We start from the raw sequence: 26,425 nt of genomic DNA, 5'->3' as shown, positions 1-26,425 counted from the left end.
CTTCTTTTAGGCACGTACATTATGTCCGTTTCTTCTAAAATTCCAGTTATTTATTTATATATATATATTTTTAAATTCCAGTTATGTGCCCGTGCGACTGGAGGTCTATGAGGTCACCAGCCCACAGTGGTGGGCGTGAGGGGGGAGTTCTACAAGGCGTAACTTTGTTTCGACTTCTCTGAAATTGTAGGAGATCAACCAGTGAAAGTTGAGGGGATGTGCAACAGCTGAGAGAAGCAGAGATTCACTTTCGGAGGAGTATTCCACTGTGAAAGTTGCACTCACAGCAAAAGTAAGCTGACAACTGCATCTGCTTTGCTTCAGTAAGCTATTGAATAATCGCATTTTTTCCTCTTTTTTAAACGAAAATAGCTGTACTGAATATTTCGTTTTAAAATCTGTTACCTGACATTCTGGTTTTACAATACATCACGTTTCCTTGTAAGATAGGAGAGAGAAAGAGAGAGAGAGAAACAGCGATTTTAATGGTTAGGCATGACGTCATACTTGAGTTTCGTGGGATAGGATGCAAGTACAAGGAGTTTCTGACTAAATAAGAGATATAAGTTGTGCTGTCTTGTTGGTTTATGTGATTGCATAATATATTTCTTATATGTGCCTTTGCTTTTTGTTCAGGAAGAACACTGGGTTTTTGTGTCTAGGTGGAATTGCACAGGACTGTGACCCCTTGACATGTGAACCCTTATGTCCTGTCAGAATCCTATTCATGGTGGTCAGGGGACTTGCTGTCTGGAAGTAAACTACTAACAGACAAAAACCAGGTCTTTAGGACTGGAATGTGAGGCAGTTCCAAAGCTGTAGATGGCTCAGAGCAATAGTCTTGTTCAGGCGAACACACACACAGTATATACCAAATACTTTCTGAACAAACCCTGTGGTCTGTGTGGTGAGCTTTATGTAAATTCAGTTACGAAGTTTTGGGCAATTCATTGAGACTTCTGAGGCCATGTCTATTTGCCACATGTATTCGGACAATGCATCCTAAAATCCTGAAAAGATTATGAAAGATTTATTCATGCTTGTATAGTTTTAGTTTAGGTTACAGGCTTCACCATTGTGATGTATTTTAGACAATAATTTTCTGAATGTGTTTGAGAAAGTGAGCGGAAGTTTTAAAATGTGTTTTTGTAGAAGTGCCTCTTTTATCTTGGAGTGGCAACCTTAAGGGAACATAAGGTTGGAAACGTTACGGTTTTTTTTCTTTCTTTCTTTACTTTTTTGTTTGTTTGCTTCTGATAAACATGTGATAAACAGTTGATTGTGCAAATTTTTTTCTGATTAGGGCATGTCATTGTAGATGAATAGTATGCCACGGTGTAGTCTAAACAAGTCTCTGTGTTCTCATTACTGCACTCTTTGATGTGGGCTGATTTGGGGATGGATCCTTGAGCGCAATACTTTGATAAAAGTTCTTTTTATAAAAAAAGTACACATAAATGACCAGTTGGAAATAGATTGAAATAGAAATAGATTATGTCTGTCTATTAGCATTAATAATGCATTTCTGTGCTGCCTTTAAATAGTAATAACAATAAAACCTACTTCCTTTGCTTCACTTTCACCCCCTATTATTTTTTTTTTATTTTTTTTGTAGGCCATAAAAATCTTCTGAGCCTCTATCATTATGCTGGCCCTCTGGTCTGTGTCAGTTTTACTATTGTGCACATGGAGATTTAGTTATGCACAATATGAGCATTTGGGTTTCCTTCCGGGCTACCAAGACCCTGCTCAAGACCTTTATACTATTCCAGAGCTTCCTAAAGATACGCCCAGGATACAGCTACGGCTGGCAGGAGAGAAACGCAAGCACAACGAAGGGCGCGTTGAGGTCTTCTATGAAGGGGAGTGGGGGACTGTGTGTGATGATGATTTCACCATTCATGCAGCCCAAGTTGTATGCAGAGAACTGGGTTATTTGGAAGCAGTCTCCTGGTTTCCATCATCTAAATATGGGAAGGGAGAAGGTAAGATATTTATATATTTTTTTCTCTTTTACAATCATGCTGCAGTTATTGAAAAAGTTAACCCAAAAATTAAAAATGTATGAAAATGTACTCACCCTCAAGCCATGTAAGATGGGGGGGGGGTGGCTTTACATGTTTTGCTCACCAGTGATGTGAATGGGTGCTGTCAGAATGAGAGTCCAAATAGCTGATAAAAAACATCACCATAAGTCAGAGTCATGTGAATTACTTGTGGATTATTGTGATGTTTCTATCACTTATTTTGGCGGCACCCATTCTCTGCAGTGGATCCATCAGTGAGCAAGTGATGTAGTGCAAAAAGTATCCAAATCTGTTCTAGTGAAGAAATCTACATTTTGGATGGCCTGAAAGTGAGTCAGTTGTAGCAAATTTTCTTTTTAGGTGAACTACTCCTTTGATATTATAGGTTAGTACATGTCCATGGAGTTTGTTTGTTTGTTTATTTATTTTTATCAACATCAAGATTTTAGGTTAAATGTATATGAATGTATGGTTCTAGAATTGGTTCTCATGCACCCTTTTCACTGGTTTTAATGAACCAGTGCTCTGACAAATGAATTTTAAAGCTGCATACATAATAATTATGAAAGTATTAGCAAAACAGTGAATATCTGCAATATTTCAGTCATATTCTTCTATGGAGTATTGATGAGTTTTAGAATATACATGCACTGACTTTCTGTGTTTTTAGGTCGTATCTGGTTTGACAATGTCCGCTGCACGGGGAATGAGAGGAGCTTGGCCCAGTGTGAGTCTAATGGCATAGGAGTGTCTGATTGTAAGCATTCTGAGGATGTTGGGGTGGTTTGCAGCGACAAGAGAATCCCAGGATTCAAGTTTGTGAACACCCTTACCAACAACATCAATGTAAGTGAATTTAATACAGGTGTGTTTCTAAATCTGTTCAGTGGCATCATGCCCATTCAAATTTTTGAGCCAAATGGATTTTGAATGCAACTTCCAAAGGACACAAATAAATTTTTTTACAGTCATGTATCTTAATATTGTAGGTGCAAAATTAATAGTGCCCCAAAGCCTTTTAGTGAAATTCACCCATTTTGAAGCCAAAATATGTTTTTAGTGATTTGTGCAAAACCATTGTGTTTATGTGTGCAGGTAGTACGGGGAATCTGTCCAAAATTTTACAAAATATTAATTTGTCAACACAATACAACCAAACAGTTTCAGCATTTAATGAGAGATGTGTTATATATCCATTTAAGTGTATTTTAAAAAGATGATCTGTGCAGGTGTAACGCAGCATGAAAATGCAGAAAAAAAGGTGCAGTTTAGCCTTTTGGTGATCAGACCTGATGGCTTACTCTAATTTGTTTCTGTAAGCTACAGAAAGGTCTAAACTTCTTAATGTTCTGGAACAGTGACATTAAATGTGTTACTAATGTGTGTTCTTGATTCGGTTCATAATTCAGAAGTACATCATTTGTTCTCACTGGCAGTCGAGTTCTCCACCTGGGGCCAAGGTGCATGTTTTTGCTGTGGGCCCCTCATGAAATAGTTTTCTAGGTAGGGGAAACTAGTTGCGGGATGCCTCTGAAGCTATTGTTGTTTTTCCTTTCCAGTGTTTCGATGCATTCTTTTCCATTTATTTCCGCACCCAGAGCTAAGTGGCTTGGTTGCTAGGCAAATGACAATGGAATGTTTAAACGCCTTCTTGGCACATTTTTGTTTTACACTACCCAGATTTATGCTCCTTGGCCTTATCTAAATTCATTTCCAAGTCCAGTTAGAGTAATAACAGGATTTGTCCCCATCCTGTCTCGTTCCATACACAAGCTGCTCAGAGCCGACAGTGTCATCTTGAAAGAATGTATTAAGCATGCAGAGAAATATTTCATGATAAGCTCTCTAGTAAACAAAGAGAAGTGTAATTCCATTCTTTTGATGAAACACAGACTATAGAAATTAACAAATAAGAGTTAATCTTTGATTGTAATTCTCAGTGTAATACCATATGGAAACCTTAATGAATGTCCGTCTGAGCACTCATCACCACTGTACTTTGCAGCAAGAAAATATCTGAATATACTTATACTTGCCTTTTCTAAAAGAATAGGGAATATATGAGTCAAGCAGGGGGTAGAGGGAAGTCTAGACTTCTTAGATCAGCTTCTATTTGGTAGTCTCCAGCTAAGAAACCTGGAGAGAAAGCCAGAGTCAGCTTTTCCGTCTATTGATAGCCTGCAAGGGCTCCAGATTAAGGCAGTCAAATCACATAGAGGTTTACCATAATGCCGGCCTCATTCAAGTCATCTGGGAATGTTCATAGGCAGCGCACTGTGGCCTTCCTCATGTTAAAATGGGAAAAATTATGTAATGTATTAGTGCAGAAATGGCATATGTAGAGGAGCGTCCAAAGTTGAGACTTTAAAAGAATATTGGGGGAGAATACTTGAACACTACATTTTCCAGGTAGTGGTATGGAATAACTGTTGTCATTAAAGTAGTTTATTTTACAGTATACGTAATAATTTGCTGAATCACTTCGCTCAGAAGCATTGATCTAAAAAATCTTGTCAAGTTGTTTTAAACCCAAAACTTAAGGAAAGATACAGTGTACTTTTCTGAACCTATTCAAAAAGCTGCAAATATTTATGTGCCTCAAATATCCTGTGACCCTGCTCAACATGAATCCGGACCGCGAAGCCTTTTGAAACTATGAAATGGTGCCACGGATTACTACTACAGTTAACTGTTGCTACGTTTAGACATGGAAGTTAATCTTTTTATGAAACTTAATTTTGTGTGTGAATACCTGAAAAACTGTAAATCATTTTAAAGTGACGTGACCCATACTCAGAATTCGTGCTCTGCTTTTAACCCATCCAAAGAGCACACACACACACTGTGAACACACACCCGGAGCAGTGGGCAGCCATTTATGCTGCGGCGCCTGGGGAGCAGTTGGGGGTTCGATGCCTTGCTCAAGGGCACCTAAGTCGTGGTATTGAAGGTGGAGAGAGAACTGTACATGCACTCCCCCCACCTAAAATTCCTGCCGGCCCCGAACTCGAACTCACAACCTTTCGATTGTGAGTCCGACTCTCTAACCATCAGCCCACGACTTCCCTTTAATAACTTTACTTGTGCAGGTCCTAAAAAAGTCTTAAATTTGAGCTTAAATAACTATGAATTCATGTTTTTCTATATTATTTTCTGGACCTTCGCTAGTGAGGAGAGTTTTTTACTGGACAATTTTAGTTAAAGACCCCTGCTGTAAATCATGGCACTACATGACTTTTTTACAGCAAGACTTAGAGCATTGGCTGGTCAAATCTGTATAGTTTTCTACAGCCTAATTTTAATGTGAATGAACAAGAAGTTCTCCCTGTTTGCAAAGAGAGGTATGTGGTTAGCCAGTCATGATTTTAGTAAATGTTTCCATTTACTCAATTTATTTAGCTCTATACATGAAAACTAGATGAATCCATTTTTGACAATTCTGATAAATCTAGGCATTATACAAGCCCTGTATAAATCAGGACCAGTGCTCTCATCCACCATTATCATGGAAGAGTGGGACACGCAGAAGCAGCTGGAAGCCAGGCCTACCATGCAGACACGTGTTATGCAATACCTTAATTACAATCACAGGGAGTTTGTGCCTTTATAAAGTACTGAGTTCAGGGGAAGTTGCTTTATTTATTTGCTGAAGAGTTAACGACTGTGTTTCTTTTAACATAAAATCCAAGTTGGGCTTAGAATGCCTTGGAAAGATTTTTAAGGTTAAGATATTTCTCATGTACAGAGTCATTTAGTTCTGTTAATACTTGTACAACAGCTGAAGATAAACATGGTCACCACCACTTCATCTCATGCTGCTGATCAGCTCGGAAACAGGCAGACATTATTTGTTTTGTGACTAATATGTTCCTCCTCCCTGGAGTCTGGCCCAGCATGCACAATTATTCTTGCTCTACATGTTCCACGAATCCCCCTTTTTAAAACCTTTTTTCAAGACTGTACTGTACTGTACTTCACTGTACTGCACTTCACAGATATTTTTCACATGTCTATAAGTGAGTTTATTATGTAAATGTTATGCAGTGTATATTTCCTATACATTTCCCGCTCACATCAAAGGTCAAAATGTGACTGTTATTCCTTACCTTTGGGTAAATGGAATAAAATAGTATTCTTGGTTAAAAGAAAAAAAAAAACTTTAAAGAAAGTAATTGTTTTTTTTCTGTTAAATGCTTTTAATAACTGAGGGATTACTAAAAATTACATTTGAGGTAATGAACTGCATGACACAGACGCTTGATGGATATCATATTTAAACTAACATTTCAGTGATCAATGATTTCAGTGATCAGTTAACAGTTTCATTACTATCAAACACTCGCTTTCTCTGTTTCTTTAAGTAGATGTTCATTCTGTTTACTTATCTTCCCCTCCTCCCCTTTAAGTTACATACTAAAGGGAAATGACTCACCCTAAATTACACAGGTTGTTTATTTCTATGAAGTAGAAAGCATAATCTCTGAAAATGCAGATCAAAACACAGTTAACGTGACTAGCAGTGTCATTTACTGTGGGAAGAGTTGTTCTTTCAGTCTAAAGCCTAGCCTTCACTACTTTGTCGCCCTATTCAGTATAGTATGTGACTATTGCTTGTGGTTTTTGTAGTACATTTTGCTTTTGACCCAAGTGGAAAAACACATTTTTTTTTAACATTCCTGGGGATTCCGAGGTTTCTGTACATGTAAACGTTTTCCTTGAAAACTGACACCAAAATTCAATGTTGTTTTTTCCAGTGTTTCAATGTTAAAAATTCTTGTAGGAGACTGTTAGGTCAGAAGGAACCGTTAAAAGAGTGGCAGTCAGAGAAAGAATAAAAAGACAATTAAACACGGGCACCAGATAAGTGGAATGGGCCGTGCTACTCCAATCTTGCTATTTTAGGAAACAGATAATCATCACTTGTGTTAAGGCGCTCAGTCTGTCTAACAAGACAGGCCAGGGCATTGTCCAGCAAAGTAGAAAGGTTGTTTGTTAACTGTTGCCCATCTTTTTTAAAAGCTCAGTAACAGACAAGTTTATGTAAAATGTAACTATGAGCATTGAACTATGAGCAAAAACTATGAGCATTTTGTTTGTCACACTTTTCTGTTATAAGTTGGGGGAAGGGAAAATGGTAATAGGAAATGGGCTCCATCTGGAGAGAAGCATTTAGCATGTCTTTGCAAAGAGTTTAAAAACAAACAACAGCCATTTTTAACAGCAGAAGTTTTATTTTTTGTTAAAACCATGTCTTTGTTCCCATCTTTAGCTTTAATATCTACCATTTGTACTCCTTTTGTGGATTTTAGACATTCATTTAAATTTCCTTCACCAGTAAAGTTATTTAAAGTTGTTAAAGTTATAATGTATTATAAAATCAGCACTGCAAGTTGTTTTATGATAAAGTTTTACATTTTAGTACATTTTAACTTGGGTATGTTGATTTATTAGATTTTTTGAATGAGTTTGTGGAATAATTTTATGTTATTTGTATTGTTTAGTTGTAGACTCTTTCAACTCTTTCAGTTTTCTTCTTGTTTGAAGGGAAAAACAATGTGACATTTTCCTTTTCACAATCTGTCTGGCGGCCAGTGGAAGAATGCCTGTCAGTTCACCACTTGCGCCTCAGACTCCTTCTCCTGTCTGAGCAGTAGGAGGGTTCTCTTTTTTCTTTTTGAAAGACAGACTGGTCTCCTGAGACGCTTACTTACATCCACAGAAGGACAAGCCCTCATAAATCGATATCCCAGCTGCTGTATTTTTCTTTCCTCGCTGCAAAATCCAGTTACTATGGAAGCCAGCCACACGTGTTTGGAAGTCTTTTTCTTCCTCTTTTGTGCTAATAAATCACACCTCAGGTGTTTTTTTTTCCCTTCCAACCTTAATTGAAACTTTCCACATTGCCTGTTTAGAGAAGAGTTAATTGAAACCTCATGTAGCTGAGAAATGTGCACTTGTCTTTGAACTCACTGATCAAGTCACAAAGTAAATGGTTACTTAAATCAAAAAAATTTAAATCTCATTTATCAAGACTACGGAGTTGTTTTCTGATGGAAATTCACTTTTTATTATCCACCAAACAATATGTTAACATATTTAAAAAATCATGAATCTGTGTTGGCGTGTTTTTTTTTGTTTTTTTTTTTTGGTTGCCTTTATATGCCGTTTTAGCTGGTGTTTTCCTGTAGCTTTTTATTTTAGCATTTGATGGGAATGCTTTGTTGCATCTCACAATTGCTTAGATAACAAAAACTGTTTATGAAAGTTTTACTTAGTTTTGTGCCAAGTCATGGAAACTGCTTCTATGTTTTGATGTCTTTTGCTGACCACAGAGTCCAATTTAGATTTTGGAAAGGCACAGACCTTCATTAAATCCGTTCAATCTGCAGCTATGACCACTTGCTCAGAGGCATAAAAAAAAGACTGACCTTTTCATTCACAAAAAAAATAAATCTCTTGATTTACAGATATGACCATTTCATGTTTTTGAGTGATAGGCAGTTCATTTGTGAGTTTTGTTTTGCCTCGTGAAGATTTCGGACATTTTAAAATCCATAATAGTCTTTACTCTTTAGGTCATATTAATGAACGCTTGTTATTGTGTTTACATGTTGGAATACACCCACATAATTGCACTGCTTGCATTTCCAGTGTGGTCCAGTAAGGATATCCTTTGACTCTGCCACATTCATAAACAACCATATTCTCATTCCTAGTTCGAAATCCCTGACTTCAGCTTGTATTAATTGCTTGATTATTTATTTATTTATTTTTCTTAAATGAAAGACACCTCCCTCTTTTCTGGTTTATGTTGTAGAGGGCGGGGGTGAGTGGGTTGTCAACTTCTTGTTCTCCCTCACTTTTCATAAAAATATGTAACCTTTTACAGCCCAAGGAGCACTTTTATACCTGGTCATTGCAAAGTTTTTTTTATTTTTTATATATATTTTAATACAATTGTATTGTGTAAGAGAGAATGAGATACAATGTCTAGTTTAGCATTTTTAACTTTGGTTAACGTTTAATTTAATGCTGTGTTTTTAACACATGTTCCACTGTTCAAGAGTGTGGAGTTGTTTTTTGTTGATGTTAGCAAATGTCTGTATGGTACTTTGGTTAAAATTACTCAACGGTTGTGTTGTGTAAAACAACACCCTTTTCATCCTTTCAAAAACAGCTCTGTTCACAGTGACTCGTTTCAGTGCGTGTCTCTTTAAATGATAATGAGCTACTGCTCAGCCCACACCTCTCTTCTGTAGGGCATGTTGACAGAGGACAGGATTTGCTGCCTTGTAGTGATGGGAAGTTGGGATTATTTTACTGACTTGGACCTTTGAGTCTCGTTCAGCTAAATAAATGATTCTTTTTTTCAAAGTCATTTAGTTCATTTAAGCAAAATATAATTAAAATGTTTAGTGTTACTTCCCTAACGCATCTACTGCAAACAGTACAAAACTATAATGCTGTAAGAAATATTAATTAATGGTTTACCTGGGTCTTCAGTCTATGATTAGCTCACCTCACCTCTTATCTGACAAGTCTTCAGGTTTGAGTCGTTCGTTCATCACGTGACTCCCATAAGCTAAACCAATGCAGTCTGAGCCAGGAAGAAAATTGACTTGTTCATCTCTCGAGTCTTTCGAATTGTTTGTCCTTTTGTCACATGACGTGACAGCATTGGATAGAGAAATTAGTTAATTGACAAGCGTTCGTACAAATGGGTGCATAGTTATTATTATTATTATTATTATCATTATTACTATTTACTCTTACAGTTACGTGGTGCGTTTCTGGTCTCAAATACTTCTTAGAGTTTATAAATGTGTGAATTTCTGTCATTATGGTTCTTATTGTTACTAAGTTTCTTTCTGGTTTGGGCAGCATTGTTTAAGCTCATGGGTCTGTCACGTGATGAACGAAAGACTCGAAAAACCCGAAGACTCGAAACAGGTGAACTACTTGACTAACTCCAGTACAGAACCTATATGATGTTGTGCATGCGCGACTGAAAGAATCACTCCTCCAGACGAATTATTCTCCCTGAGATACATTAAAGATTTGTTCAAAATGACCCTTCATTACTGCCTATTAAAATAGCTAGCATTCTACCTTGAATGTGGCTGCAAATTGAAACAGCTTGCTGGAAGACACATCCATACTCAGACATCCCATAACAAACTGACAGTGTGTTTACTTTTCAGCTCTTCTGAGCTAGCAGACATGCCAGAAACCTTGTGCAAAAAACTAAATGCAAAAAAATAACAAAAGATTAAAGTAAAAATTTCATCCAGTATCACCTTTAATAAATCTTTGATGAATAAAATTATTAAAGTGCAAAAAAAAAAAATCTTACATACCCCAGACTTTTAAATGGTAGTCTGTTTAACACAAATTTAAACATATTTCACAAATATGTGGTCAAACTATATCATAAGGTACAGAGGGCAATGTAATGTCTAAGCTCAGCATCGCATATAGTCTTTCAAAACTCCACCCACATGGTCTCTTTGTATAGGAATGTGGATCTACTTCTAAAGCTCTTCAAGTAGTCTTAGAGTCTACTGAAATGATTTAGCTTAATTCTTTCTGACGCATTTAGAGCTCACATAAGCCTAGATACTTCCTGAAAGAATTTGGTGTTAGTCCATAAAATATATGATAAATAAATAAATGGGATGAAATAATAATTAAGATGCTGCTATGTGAATCTAACGAGTTGAAGTACCTTCTGATATTCAGTGTTGCATAATATGTTCTCCAAGTACTTCAGTTTTCCAGACTTTGGGGAAAGAATTTTAACCATGCACCTTTGCCTGATTATCAAGGTGTCTGGGATTATTTGATGTGAGCTTGAAAGCAGTAACCTCTTCTTTGCCTTTTTATTTATCGACTATATACGTCAGAACCCATTAAATGCATTTTTACAGTCTGGCTACAGATGTGAATTGTTGTTGGCTTGAGGGTAAACACGGCTGGACGTTTTTTCAGAGGTGGAGCAGGTCAACAAGTCCTGCTGATAGGATGTTTATAATGAAGTGAAGAACTGTAAAACCTGTTTAGTTTAAAGTGTTAAAGTTAAAGGGTCAAATTAAGAGTTTTACAATATGGGTACACTGAATAATGCTGACATAGAACAAATTGAAACTTTACGCTATATGAAAACGGAGCCATAATGGGGTAACCCAACTGACGGGAGATTCCTTGTTAAAACTTATAATATGTCTAATATGTTTGGCCTTCGGTTTCTCACCCTGCAATTATTTTTCTTGTTAATACAAAAATCATTGTATATCATAAATCAGCTTTAACAAAACGTGTTGTCTTTCGCCCTTTAGAGTCTGAACATTCAGGTGGAGGATGTTCGTATACGTCCCATCCTGTCTACATATCGTAAGCGCATCCCAGTCACAGAGGGCTATGTGGAAGTGAAGGATGGAGGCAACTGGAAGCAGATTTGTGATGATGAGTGGACTCAAATGAACAGCAGGGTTATCTGTGGCATGTTCGGCTTTCCAGGAGACAAGAGATACAACACCCGTGTGTACAAGTGAGTTCTCATTTGGCCTTCAGTCGACATTTCTTTTGTGCAAATATTACTTTAGAATATAGATTTCTTTCTACATAAAAGTAAAAGTAACTTTAGGAACCTATAGGGAAAATTTAGAATTGTAATTTTACATTTTACATGGAGGTACTCCCCTTTTGATAATAAAAATCCTACTCCATTCAATGCATATGGAGTTTAATTGTTTGCTTGTAGCTTTATTTGGAATGTACACTGACAAATATGTTTTACATGAAAATATGGTCGTGTTATGTGCTGAATTTAATCCCGTGTTCCAACCTATGGAACATAGCAAATGTTTCAATCATAGTGCTCCTACAGTGTATAAATTCTAAACCGCTTTGATGCATCTTCTGTGATCCAGGGGCCCTTAAAGCTACTGCAGGGTCTGTGTTAGCTGACGTTTGAAACATATAGAGGTTTAGTTTTGTAAACAAGTGAACTAAGTCATCCAGTATAAGAGTTTCATCACAAAATTATTTTATTTTATTTATTTACTGAATAAGGGTGGACTGAATGTTCAAGGGAAATCATCCTGGTCTAAATTTCAGGATATATCTTATGATGTTGTTTAAGAGAATGTCCCCAAATCCCAAGTCCCCAAATCTTTACACTTCTAGTAGTGTAGAATACAGTAGTAGTACAGAGGAAATATTTTTATGTTTAAGCTAATTTAAGCTAAGCTTTAGAAGTTACAGTGTATGCTTCAGTTTTCATTTATTTTAACAAATATAAATAAAACTTCCTTAATCTAATTTGCTATGTTGCTTAGATCGAAGCCCTATTATATGTTGACTATCTTAGTGTAAACAGCCTGACACTTTCATACCATAATTCACCATAAGTCATTTTTTGTTTGATAAGACATAAATCTTAATATGTAAGCTGTTGGTAGAAAGCCTGAAAGAAAATACCCAACATTGGAAATAAAATAAAAATAGACATGGTGCTTTTTCATCAGCCCTGGTCTGGAAATCACTGGATACCTCTCAAACATGTCTAGGTAAATGAACCTTATTTAGGGTAGAAGGATGTTTTCTAGCGAGTCTTTTAAGAATTTCATTGTAGATAAATCTCTGTAGTACTCCTACAAGAAAATGGGCAAATAAATATAAAAATCTTCTGAGGGCAACTCAAACTTATACTTTCTGCTAAGCTATTACAATCCATAATGTATTCATAATGTATGATCTACGAGTATATCTTCATGAGCACTTTCACAACTATGTGGAATTCAGCACTAAAGACTAGTTAGGACTAGAAAATAATGAATCTGCTTTATTACAAAACATACAGGCACAATGGAAATTAAAGCTTTATAGTTGGTTGTATTCTCAGACTCTTCGGCTAAGCTACGTGCTTCCCTACACATGGTGTGCCTTATGAAATGTGCAGGCGCTGTCTGTTTTTTTTTTTTTAATTGGGTGCTTGATGTTGGGGGGAGGTGGGGCACGTAGCCAAAGGCTGTAGCTTTTTCAGCAGGGATCCAAAATGGGCTTCTTTTCAACTACCTCTGACTGCCCTGTGGCTCTAAACCATGCCTTCATCAGAAAACTTGGACTATCCTTTCAGAGGATCGCACATGAATGGCTCCTGTAAATAATACGGCTCTTTCCCTGGCTGGAACAAACAGACAATGTTCTCAGATGATGAAGTATAACAGCTTTCCCTACAGCTGTTCCCTCAAATAATATAAATGAACTGCCTGGTTATATGTTCAAGCTTTTGTAACAAATTTTTTCTTTTCTTTTATTCTCATCTTTAGAATCTGTGAGTTAAATGCTATGTCTAGCATTTCTTTTGTATCTTCCAGAGCCTTTTGTGTGTTTGTTTGTGTCCACATTTGTTTTCCCAATGGTGGTTGCAGCAAGAATCTGAAACAGACTTTGGAGCAATTCCAGTGTGAGACGTTCTCTCCCTCCGAGTCTAAACAAAAAACAAATGTGGACTGTGTATGTTTTGTGAATGACGGCCAGTATACTTCTGACAGGGAACTGTTAACATCATGGGATTTCATATGAAGCTTCTCAAATATTCTGTTTGTAGGATGAGCACCATTTTTCCTGCAGGAATATATGACGTCACTTCAGCAACATTTCATCTTTTGAAAGTTCAGTGTGTATCAAATCTTTAATGCTGTCACGAATAACATATTATTACTATGATCTTCCACTTTGGGCCTATACGAGTTTTGTTTTAGTTATGTTTATTCAGTTTAATTCTTAAATTCTCTTTGCTTTATTTCTCAGGATGTTTGCCAGCCGTAGAAAGCCAACATATTGGGATTACTCCATAAATTGCACGGGAAATGAAGCTCATTTGTCTAGCTGTAAGCTAGGCCACATGCTTGCCACGAATAGCACATCTGAGCAGAGCAGTCCTGTGGTAGTCAGCTGCATCCCTGGCAGAGCTTTCGCCCCCACTCCCATGGCAGGATACAAGAAGGCCTTCAGACAGGAGGTGAGGCCAGATGATGTATTTATTTCCAAAAATCCAAGAAGCCACATGCCCACATGTGTTTTGTGCTGAACTTCTGACTCTCACCTTTATGAAAACTATTAAAGGGATACTCCACCCCAAAATGAAAATTTTGTAATTAATCACTTACCTCCATGTCGTTCCAAATATGTAAAAGCTTTGTTCATCTTCGGAACACAATTTAAGATATTTTGGATGAAAACCGGAAGGCTTGTGACTGTCCCATAGACTGCCAAGTAAACTACTGTCAAGGTCCAGAAAAGTATGAAAGATGTTGTCAGACTAGCCCATCTGCCATCAGTGGTTCAACTGTAATGTTATGAAGAAAGTTGTTATTTTTGATTTCTTCACGTTAAAAAAGTATTCTCATTGCTTCATAATGTTACATTTGAACTACTGATGGCAGATGAACTATTCAGATGATGTCTTTCATACTTTTCTAGACCTTGACAGTGTAATTTACTTGGCAGTCTACAGGACAGTCACAAGCCTCCGTGTTTTCATCCAAAATATCTTAAATTGTGTTTTGAAGACAAACTAAGCTTTTACCGGTTTGGAACCACATAGGTTTAAGTGATTAATGACAAAATTGTAATTTTTGGGGTGGAGTAATCCTTTAAGTATGGAGCAGAGCTAAGCACAATTTTTCACCGTGGTCATATCTTGATCTAGACTAAGACTAGACTAGACTAATCTTGATCTAGACTAAGTGGTTATTTCAAAGTGAATCGTCTCTTACTTATTTAAAGAAGTTTTAATGGGAAAAGTGACAGTTTTTTAAGTTCAATATTTTAAGTTGCCACAAACTGTGATTATATGAATACTAATGTTAGAGAACAAAGAAGAGAATATTTTTGAATCTCTAAAGCACTGTGAAGCCGAAAATGAGATCACTCTTTCCAAATTACATATCTATGTGGTCCATGTGGAAGCTTGCCTGTTGCATACCATTCAGCGAGGTCAGTGAGTTCATTAGCATGAAACAGATCTGCACCACTTAAATGTTTTCCTGAAAGAATTCCTATAGAAGACCTATGATTGATTTTATGGTCAAAGATGAACTATTACATGAAATGTACACTTTATTTCAGCAATGATATATTAAATTGATCATAAGTGACAGTATGAATTTATGATGCTACAAAATATTTCAGATAATTTCTTTTGAACAATGCACAGTGGTTGCAAAAAAAAAAAAATAGCAAGCACAACTGTTTTGCAAGTGAGAAATGGATTTTTCAACTTTTATAATCTTTTAAAATGATGTTAGGCTTATGATGTCTTGAGGTCTATAATGCACATCTGCCATTAAAATTTCCAGAGTTATTGGAAAATGTCTCGAATATCAATATCCTTCATTGTTAGTTAGTATAACCATAATTAGTTTTTAAGCAAAGAGTTTCAGCTTTTCTGCTAAGAGGAGTCATTCTCTTCTTCCTTCACAGCAACCTCTGGTGCGTCTCAGAGGTGGCGCTGTACTTGGAGAGGGGCGTGTGGAGGTGTTGAAAAATGGAGAATGGGGCACGATCTGTGATGACAGCTGGAATCTCATAGCAGCTACTGTGGTGTGTCGTGAGCTTGGATTTGGAAGTGCCAAAGAAGCTATTTCTGGAGGTCAACTTGGACAAGGTGCATATAGTTTAACTGATCAGAAGGTTCTAGAGAGAACATTACAACCACCTTGACTTCTGTGCATTTGTTGGTGCACTTTTTAAGTATTCATAACACAAGGTGCTCTAGGGAAATGGAGGACTAAATTTGATATATTGCTTGTTATAATGAAAGTGATTTCCATCAGTATGTTCACTACAGACACTATCTTTCTAGCACACCTTTAGTTTTGCAACTTGAATAGAACTGCTTTTATGACTCTGGGGGGTCTGGAATCCCAAGGGGGCTGCAAGGTGTGGGAGGGGGGAAAAAATTGAATTTGAATCGTTTCTCTTCTACAATGGTGTTTTGATGCCACAATAAATAAATAAATAAATATATATATAATAAATGAATACAATATAACAAGAATAAAGTAGTTGAAGTAGCAATACAAGATTTAAGTTGTAATATTTTGAAAATAAAGTCAAAATATTTCGAGAATAAAGTGAAAATTGTCTGACGTTTTTTTCAATATAATTTAATTATGGTTTTATTTTTAATGTGTATATATATATATATATATATATATATATATATATATATATATATATATATATATATATATATATATATAACATGGCACTAAAAAGTTGTCATACTCATTAGTTTACACATTAACATTTTTTAAAGGGGTTATGAACTGATATGACTAGGTAGTCTTTGCATACTGTATAAGATAAGTATTACACAGCAACTCTTTCATGTTTTTATTAGTAGATACCAAGTCATTTTGAAATCATTTTGAGTTCTGAAATTTAAGGTATGTTTTTATAGTGCAGTGACCTTTTATATTTGAGAAATCAGGGAAAATTAGATTTTATGATACCAAATTATGTTAACATATTTTTTTAATGTTTGCTGTTGTTCACACAAATGGATCTTGAAAAATGTATTGATGACTTTATATGTTATGAAATGGGTCCCCATTTTCAGACCCCGGCCTAAATAATACGTTAATGCAATAATTTATGCATACATTACAGTGTATCTGAATGTTTTGTAGTAGTCGCACCATGCTATGTCAGTTAAAGGTGTTTGGTTTTGACAAATTGCATGGTTCCATTTTTGTTTTAGGTCACTGATCTATAGTTATCTATAGTCCTAAAAGGGATCCAAATGATATGGTAGGTCATGGTTATGTAGCCTCTGGATTGATAGGTTTAAGCTGAAAATATAACTTCTTTCTCACTTGAAAAAGAAAATTCCTTAAATTCTTTGAAAAATGCACACAATAACTATTTAAAACAATGCACTACGGTTCTTGTGTTAAATTATTTTTATTTTTCTATGATGCCATCATTAGATATGTGTTTAAAGATATGACTCTTGTCATACCTTAAAACATACCTTACTGTTTGAGCTACAGTAAATAATTATGATTAAATATATGTTTAAATATATGTCTCTCTGTATGAAAATGCATATTTTCCAGGAATGGGCCCTGTACATATGAATGAAGTTAAATGTTCTGGCTTTGAGAAGTCTGTCACCGAGTGCCCCTTCAGTATGGACAAAGATTCTGAAGGCTGCAGTCATGAAGAAGACGCAGGTGTGAGGTGCAATGTTCCTGCCATGGGCTTTCAACAGAGGGTAAGAACTTACTGTTTTATGCATCTGTGGTACCTTTAATATGACTGGATATTGAAATTTATTTTTACCGTTATAGCATAACATAGTCACTGTGCTCTTCATTATTGCAGCTGCGTTTGAGTGGAGGTCGTAACCCCTTTGAAGGCCGTGTGGAGGTTCTAATGGAGCACAACGGTTCTATGGTGTGGGGGACTGTGTGTGGTGAGGGCTGGGGCACAATGGAGGCCATGGTGGTCTGCAGACAGCTGGGCCTGGGCTTCGCAAGCCAGGCTTTCCAGGTATGTTTACCCTCACAGCCCCACTAGAAATGGACATTTAAAGGTACAGGTTGTAGAACCTGCCACTAGAGGGCGCACTACCAAAACAATAACAATCGCGTGGTTTGATGACGATAAGAAGGAGCGTGGGATGATGGGATTTGTTGTCTTCTACCCAACCACTGACGGCCATCAATCAGACGGAAAGATAAATCATGGATTTAACGGATTCAAAGACGCGATCAGACGATGGATCAGATGCGTCCTTGTGCGGGTCTAGAGACGCGATGCTCCTCGTTTGGCATGTATGCTCCATAAAACTAATCTTGTTGATCGTTTTAATAGCATACATTTTCTGTAAAGATACGAATCAAAACAACTCACCTGTCGAGTAGAACAAAAGCAAGATCAGCATCTCTTTCTAGTTGAAGTTTGTCGCGAAGCTCTCTCCATCTAGAAAATGCAACACCGATATTGATCCTTGCTCTTTCTCTCCTCTTGTCCCAAACTTTTTTGGGTTTTTTGGTTGGCCCTTACGTTTACGGGAGCTGTCCTTGTCGATGGAACCAGCGGCAGACAGTAAACCGTAATAATGTTCCATAAATAAGTAACACAATCCACCATGAAACGTGCAAGAAGAAGTGAATAAGGAACTGCTTGAAGCAAAAATTTTTGTTAGTAATCGGCTGGGAAAAAATAAAAATAAAACACTAGCCTAGTGGTTTTTGGATATTTTACTGCCAATATCTTACAAATTGTACCTTTAAGTCTCACATTAAGGACCTTCACACTGTGCTTAACCCTTGGTTACCAGAGTTACAATAACCAAGATAATCAGGGTTTAGAATGACCCAGGGTTAAAAGTTTGAAGTGGGATCCTTTTACACCGCTGACACCTGAACAGACGGCTGGTAAGATATGTCTATCCCTCTCACCAGGTCGTCCCTTGATCTTAATAAATTGGGTGTTGGCCCTTTGAAGAAATTCATGGTATTTCAATTTCACATTACTATTCAGCTCTTTTTGTATAAGCAGGGATGGTGGAAGACTGCTGTTAGTGGAATCAAAGCTCTATGTGGGTTGAAAGTTTTGTAAAAGCTTGAGAGATCTCTACTTGTGAAGTATAGCTTTAGAAAAACCAGATCATATCAGTTCTGGAATGTTTCAGGCCATTTATCTTGTGACAACGTGATTCCTGTGGTGCCCATTAACTGTCCCTGCTGATTGTAAATAAGAAATCGCAGCATTTCTCAGACATGTTGTCTAGTCTAATGACACTGCATCTGTCAATTCACAGATGGGATTTTGTAAACAGAGCCGACTGTACCTTCGAAAGAATGTCCCCTGATTCTATTTGTCAAATATGTCCATAAAGAAACTGTTTTTCTGTTTTTCTCCCAGCAGCACGCTCTCTCATCTGACGTGTTCTGCGTCCAAGATGAAATTCTTTCTTTTTACAGCTTGGGACAAATGAGTTACTGCAAGGAAACAAATGTACTTGTGTATCTGAAGTCTGAAATGAATCCCAGTTATGTTAGAGTGTGATGTGTTTTCCCGTTTCATTGACCTGATATGCAGAGCTCTGCAAAGTCACCCTGTGTGAATGATGGTTCTGATACTGATAGAGAACTACGGTAATTAGTAGAACAGCTAACTGTTTAAGACAAGTTTGTTTTCCTCAGATTAACCTTAAATACATGCTTTCTGACAGTTATAGATGTCTGTGTTTACGGTTGCCAAGAGAAACAGTTACTCCCTTCTGGTTTGACATTGTTAAAGATAAACAGTTACACCTGGGAAGACTTTAAGAGCGTTAGAGACTCTCTGTTCCAGGAGAAAATTATATCTCTTCATCAAATGGATCTTAAATAGATGACAAGCTAGAACAAAACAGTTGACTCCCGCAGGGTCGGAAAAAAAAGAAGGAGAGGTCTGCTTTTGAAGATGTTACTGTTGTGTTGACAAGTGATTTATGAAATGGTTTTGTAGTTTGAGGGGAAACGGATTGTCTCACGACTTTAAAGTGTAGGTAACTTAAAATATAGTAGCAAAGAGAACAATTCGTTGCTCTGGAACTATTCTATGGCTACTGTTTTGACTTTTCCAATGATTTGCTAAGCTAGGTCTAGGTTGCTGAGGATTTTTCTCCGTTAGAACAAAGAAGTCCCTTAGGTTTTGATTGGGTGACATGCAATAGCACCATCTTGTGGTTATTGTACGTTTTAGTGTTTTTCTCTTTCTCTGTTGACATTTTCTTTTTCCAATTTTCCTCAGTTTAGTTTTTTTAACATCTGTTCCTTCATAAGAATGCATTCAGGGCATGTATTTTTTTCCTTTACGCCAGTCTTGTAAAGACACCTAGTGACGTGAATGTAAAATCATGAAAAAGCAAACGTTTTCAATTACAGAAACCACTAAATGCCCTACTCAATGAATTTTGATTTTCAGTTTTCATTTTAATTGAAATTAGTTTTTTGTCATTTTGAAATGTGTTGTTGTCTACTGTATAATATGTGCATAATATGTGTAATGTGCATGTTTCTATTTATGTATTTACTTTAGTCACCGAAGCAACATTTATTCGTTTTTGTTTAGGTTTTTTAAAGATGAAGTTTTGAATTGATTTTTATATATTATTTATATTTCAGCTTTATTTCAAACAATGAAAGCTATTTTTAATAGTTGTAATTTTAGATTTAATTAACAATACCAGCAAGTATTATATATACATCTTAAGTATGCCTCATACATGTCTGCTCCTATGATGCAACTTGCTTCATGTAAAATAAAACAGCTTTTACTAGGCTATGATATTTGATACTTTTATCATTTGAGTCTGCTCATGTGAGTTTACATTTTTCAAAAGTACTTTATGTTTTAAAAAGAATACGTTTTAAATATATATTTGGGACTGAGTTAAAATTACAGGGTGCACCTTTAATAATGTAACATCTGTACAATTATAAATGCTGTCTTTATATTCAGTCTATTTGCACTTCCCTTAATTTCCCCGGTGGATTGGAAGAATGATTTGAGCTGAGGTGTGATTATGTGCTTGTACAGGAGACATGGAACTGGCCTGGTGCAGTGAATGCAGATTCAGTGGTGATGAGTGGGGTGAGGTGTGCAGGAACAGAGATGTCTCTCTCCCACTGTCTGCATCACGGACAATATCTCAGCTGCCCTAAAGGTGGAGGCCGCTTTGCTGCTGGAGTTTCCTGCTCTGAGAGTGAGATAATTATCATCATATTCAAATATTCAAATCCAGTTATTCTTATATTTTATTTTACATTTTTATTAATATATTAATTTATTAATAATTTAATAATAATTTATTTCTGGACAAAACACTGACCTCTACAGGTTATGTTGAAAATAACATGCAAGACTGTTTTCATTGTGTGAACACTAGCACATATATGTCCTTTCTGCTCCATTTGTATCAGTTAAATAAGGGAAACAAGCTTTTCGGTATGCCATGGCTAGTGATAGATGCAAAGTTTGTTGTCAGTGTGTACTTTTAAATCTTTGATCTGTGAGCTGTTAAAGGAAGAATCAAAATGCATTTTTTTTTAAATACAGTACAGACCAAAAGCTTGGACACACCTTCTCATTCAAAGAGTTTTCTTTATTTTCATGACTATGAAAATTGTAGATTTACTCTGAAGGCATCAAAACTATGAATTAACACATGTGGAATTATATATGGAATTATATAAATAACAAAAAAGTGTGAAACAACTGAAAATGTCATATTGTAGGTTCTTCAAAGTCACCTTTTGCTTTGATTACTGCTTTGCACACTCTTGGCCTTCTCTTGATGAGCTTCAAGAGGTAGTCGCCTGAAATGGTCTTCCAACAGTCTTGAAGGAGTTCCCCGAGAGAAGCTTAGCACTTGTTGGCCCTTTTGCCTTCTGTCTGCGGTCCAGCTCACCCCTAAACCATCTCAATTGGGTTCAGGTCCGGTGACTGTGGAGGCCAGGTCATCTGGCGCAGCACCCCATCACTCTCCTTCTTGGTCAAAAAGCCCTTGATGCCTTCAGTGTGACTCTACAATTTTCATAGTCATGAAAATAAGAAATCTCTTTGAATGAGAAGGTGTGTCAAAACTTTTGGTCTGTACTGTATGTATTGGTATTGTGTTGTTTTGTTTTGTTATTTTAAAATACTCTATACTATGTACTAAAATATATAGTAAAATACTATATACTATATATAAAATTTTCTCAGCCTCCCCGGTAAAGTCTATGCCAGGGTAATGGAGAGGAGAATTCGGCCGATAGTGGAACCTCGGATTCAGGATGAACAGTGTGGTTTTCGTCCCGGTCGTGGAACACTTGACCAGCTCTATACCCTTTCCAGGGTGCTGGAGGGTTCATGGGAGTTTGCCCAACCAGTCCACATGTGTTTTGTGGACTTGGAGAAGGCATTCGACCGTGTTCCTCGCGACATCCTGTGGAGGGTGCTCTGGGAGTATGGGGTCGGCGGCCCCCTGCTTAGGGCTGTTCGGTCCCTATACGACTGGAGCAAGAGCTTGGTTCGCATTGCCGGCAGTAAGTCAGACCTGTTCCCAGTGCATGTTGGACTCCGGCAGGGCTGCCCTTTGTCACCGGTTCTGTTCATAATTTTTATGGACAGAATTTCTAGGCGCAGCCAAGGGCCAGAGAGTGTCCGGTTTGGGGACCATGCGATTTCGTCGCTGCTTTTTGCAGATGATGTTGTCGTGTTGGCCTCCTCAGACCAGGACCTTCAGCGTGCACTGGGACGGTTTGCAGCCGAATGTGAAGCGGTTGGGATGAGAATCAGCACCTCCAAGTCCGAGGCCATGGTTCTCAGTCGGAAAAGGGTGGATTGCCCACTTCAGGTTGGTGGAGAGTTCCTGCCTCAAGTGGAGGAGTTCAGGTATCTTGGGGTCTTGTTCACGAGTGAGGGAAGGATGGAACGTGAGATTGACAGACGGATCGGTGCAGCTTCTGCAGTAATTCGGTCGCTGTATCGGTCTGTCGTGGTGAAGAAGGAGCTGAGCTGTAAGGCAAAGCTCTTGATTTACCGGTCAATCTACGTTCCTACTCTCACCTATGGTCATGAGCTGTGGGGTCATAACCGAAAGGACAAGATCCCGGATACAGGCGGCCGAAATGAGCTTTCTCCGTCGGGTGGCTGGGCGCTCCCTTAGAGATAGGGTGAGAAGCTCGGTCACTCGGGAGGAGCTAGCTGAGGTGGCTCGGGCATCTATTTCGGATGCCTCCTGGACGCCTTCCCAGGGAGGTGTTCCAGGCACGTCTCACCGGGAGGAGGCCCCGGGGAAGACCTAGGACACGGCTGGCCTGGGAACGCCTCGGGGTCCCCCCGGAAGAGCTGGAAGAAGTGGCTAGGGAGAGGGAAGTCTGGGCGTCTCTGCTTAGACTGTTGCCCCCGCGACCCGGCCCTGGATTAAGCGGAAGATGATGGATGGATGGATGGATGGATGGATGGATTTTAAAATACTGAGAACTTCTGTGGCTGCTCATCTTGCCCAGGACGCTTCTGAAAAAGAGATTTTTAATCTCTAAATGTTTATGTCCTGGTGAAAAAAAGAACAATAAATAATGTAGCTTGTGGTTTAATATGTGTTTTAAACCCATCACTGTCAGATAATATGGAGTTGAAAATCAAGAAGAAACATGCAGAAACTATTCTGGACACCATTCAACATCTGTTTTAAAACTTTAGCTAAATTTTATTTTTTGGCTTTGTTCCCTGCAGCTGCCCCAGATCTAGTGCTCAACCCCCAGGTGGTGCAACAGACCACATACATAGAGGACCGTCCTATGTTCATGTTACGGTGCGCTTATGAGGAGAACTGCCTGGGCTCTACTTCCAGTTCCACCCCAGCCAACTCCTATCGCCGGCTTCTCCGGTTCACCTCCCAGATCCACAACAATGGACAATCTGACTTCAGACCCAAAGCCTCCAGAGAGAGCTGGGTTTGGCATGACTGCCACAGGTGAGGGGTCAGATAACTGACAACTGACATCATATTAATATGATTTCTAAAGGATCATGTGTTACTGAAGTCTGGAGTACATTCAGGCTACTGAAAATTTTTACTGTTTCAGTCACTATCACAGCATGGAAGTGTTCACCCACTATGACCTACTTAGCAACAATGGCACCAAGGTGGCAGAGGGACACAAAGCAAGCTTTTGTCTAGAGGACTCAGAATGTGATGAAGGTATCAGAGAATGTGCCTGTTTTTGTAGCCCACAGTTAAATCAAATTTCACCTCACTCTAACTCTGTGTATTATTGGTACTGAAATTAAATTGGTATTAAATTTACAGTAATGTGATCAACTTTTATGATGCGCTCTTTGTATTGTTAACTTTATTAGGAATAGAGAAGAGGTACGAGTGTGCGAACTTTGGTGAGCAGGGGATCACACTGGGCTGCTGGGATACATACAGACATGATATCGACTGCCAGTGGGTGGACATTACAGATGTTAAACCGGGAGACTACATATTCCAGGTAATAATGGCATTTACAAACTAGTTGTAATTTTAGTACCAAAGAAATTCTTTTGAATCCTGTTATCCTGATTCTTGACCACAGACACTGTGATTCATTGTTTTTACTAACAGTGTTCACTCTTTCTGACAGATTGTAATTAACCCCAATTATGAGGTTGCAGAGTCCGATTACACCAATAACATTGTCAAATGCAGATGTCGATATGATGGTCACCGTATATGGATGTATAATTGCCATATAGGTAAACAAACATTTATGAATTATGCTTCTTCACATTGTCTTGTCATGAAAAATGTTTTCACATGTCGTCATTTTGGACTTTATAAGTCCCTTCACTTTAAATATGGATATTTTCTACTAAGTTTAACTACCAAAAAGTATCTAAATACTACATTTTATAATATAAATTGTATCATTTGAAACTTAAAGTGTGCTAATTCTTTAAAAATGAAATGCAAATGTAAAATTTACATTACCACTTAAATATTTTGGTAGTTTTATATATATATATATATATATATATATATATATATATATATATATATATATATATGTAAATGTATATTTTTATTCAGCAAGTATGCACTAAACTGATCAAAAATGACCATGAAAACTTATGTCAGATAATATTTCTATATCAAATAAATTCTGTTGTATTGAACTTTTCATTTGTTAAAGAAGTCTGAACAAATGTGTTTCCTCAAAAATATCAAGCAGCAAAGCTGTCTTTAACATTAATAATAAAAAAACAATCATATTTGGATCATGTGACACTGTAGATTGCAGTAATGCCTTCTGAAAATTCAACTTTTGTCATCACAGGAATAAATTACATATTAAAATATATTTTTAAAAGCGTCATTTGAAATGAAATGAGATCTCATTCCAAACATTACATTTCTTACTGACACCTTCATACATTTTAAAGTAAAATTCTTTGTTTGTATAATATAGTACCCTTTATAGCCTTATAGTGAACATCACTGTGATTCCGTCTCTTTCAGGGGGCTCCTTTAGTGCAGCGACAGAAGACACTTTCCCTGGCCTGATCAACAATAAGGTGATCCATAGGTAAAAGAGTAGTGCTGATGAACACCCAGAAACCACGGCCAACCAGTGAGATTATCAAGTGCCCTGAACCACTACACCTCTCTAGAGGGCCTTTCATCTCTCAGCAGTAATTCCATGGTACTCTTTCAATTATGCTCAGTGTCAGCACATAGGCAGCACAGTCATCTACTGTATTACAGGACTAAACATCACTTTTTCCATTGAGAACTCAGATTTGAGACAGGAAATGACTCTGAAAAGATTAACAGACTGAAATTCTGTTTTTCCATTTCTCACTGCTGAGCCAGTAGCAATTCTAAAACCTCATTCTTTGTTTGCTGTTGGTGTTGAAGATGAAACTGTGGATAACTCTCAAGTGAACTCGCTTCAGACATGAAAGGAACTCTGGTGCACTTTTTTATTTTTTGACTTGACAGGACTTGTGGTTTAGGTCTTTTTGTAAGTGTTTTGATAAGGTGAGAGGACTTTTCTCAGATGAGTCTTCTGAACGAATATTACATAAATCTACAGAAAAATAAAGGCATGAAGAGACCAGTACCTTTTTTGTGTGTCATGCATTTCAACTAAATACTTTGGCATTTCGAAAAACCAAGCCGATGACTTCTGCTTATAGATATTATTGTTATTATTCAAGTACCTTATGGGTTTGTAGAGGAAACAACTGATGCATTAGAAATATATAATGAGCCTTACAATATTTTCTATCCGTGTACAATTTCATCACTATTTTCAGAAATTATGTTGTTACATTATTAATTGCAGTGTAAGAAAACTTTGAATATTGCCAGTAGCTTAAAGCCAACCAATTCAGATAAGTGGTTCGTAAACACTGGCATCCTAGGAGCAGATGACCCTGTGCAAACTTTATTAGTTTTGTTTGGGGTTTTTGCCCACCCTGTTCTTGTTATTTTGAATTCACTGGTGGACGATCATTGTGAATTATTTACTCTGTTGAATCTGACTGGAAGACATCACAAGCATTCTGGTCCTTTCCAACTATTCATGCAAGGGTATTCATAGTATTTCATCATGCAAGTATTCAATAATTTATTTTAAGAAAGGGATGCTATTTCATAATATCTTTGTTTTTCAATGTGGAATGTCTTTCATCTATTAATGTCTGTCAATGGTGCTAATATAGTGTTATCCTCTGTTTTTTTGAGGGACAGTTTCAACTAATTTCATATTATGCGTACTTGAATGGATGTAAAAATCATGGATGTATGCGATGTACCGTAATAAACATGCATTATTTGGCAAAGAAAAACAATA

At 37.2% G+C, this 26,425-nt stretch overlaps 1 protein-coding gene across 2 annotated transcripts; it reads left to right on the top strand.

Moving 5' to 3' along the window:
* Window positions 1–168: 168 nt before the first annotated feature.
* Window positions 169–26,425, top strand: LOC128009718 (lysyl oxidase homolog 2B). Of its 2 annotated transcripts, none has more exons than XM_052592967.1 (14): window positions 169–292; window positions 1,616–1,985; window positions 2,698–2,873; window positions 11,363–11,574; window positions 13,842–14,052; window positions 15,516–15,699; window positions 17,156–17,313; window positions 17,424–17,591; window positions 20,634–20,799; window positions 23,316–23,556; window positions 23,669–23,784; window positions 23,943–24,079; window positions 24,212–24,323; window positions 25,087–26,425. In XM_052592967.1, exons 2-14 carry the CDS (start codon window positions 1,646–1,648, stop codon window positions 25,155–25,157), a joined length of 2,292 nt encoding a protein of 763 aa, XP_052448927.1. In that variant the 5' UTR covers window positions 169–292; window positions 1,616–1,645; the 3' UTR covers window positions 25,158–26,425. The 2 variants fall into 2 exon arrangements, with proteins under 2 accessions (XP_052448927.1, XP_052448928.1); XM_052592968.1 differs by having other exon boundaries at window positions 196–323.

Source organism: Carassius gibelio, chromosome A5 (genome assembly GCF_023724105.1).
Source record: "Carassius gibelio isolate Cgi1373 ecotype wild population from Czech Republic chromosome A5, carGib1.2-hapl.c, whole genome shotgun sequence".
Lineage (NCBI taxonomy): Eukaryota > Metazoa > Chordata > Actinopteri > Cypriniformes > Cyprinidae > Carassius > Carassius gibelio.
The sequence above is the reverse complement of the archived record's forward strand: the minus strand, read 5'-3'. Positions and strand labels throughout refer to the sequence as shown.

Excerpts from the sequence above, each read along its gene's own strand:
- LOC128009718 (XM_052592967.1), top strand. The coding sequence starts at position 1,646 with ATGCTGGCCCTCTGGTCTGTGTCAGTTTTACTATTGTGCACATGGAGA. Across the intron at positions 15,700-17,155 it reads TGGAGGTCAACTTGGACAAG|GAATGGGCCCTGTACATATG; the intron begins GTGCATATAGTT and ends CATATTTTCCAG. Across the intron at positions 20,800-23,315 it reads TGGAGTTTCCTGCTCTGAGA|CTGCCCCAGATCTAGTGCTC; the intron begins GTGAGATAATTA and ends TGTTCCCTGCAG.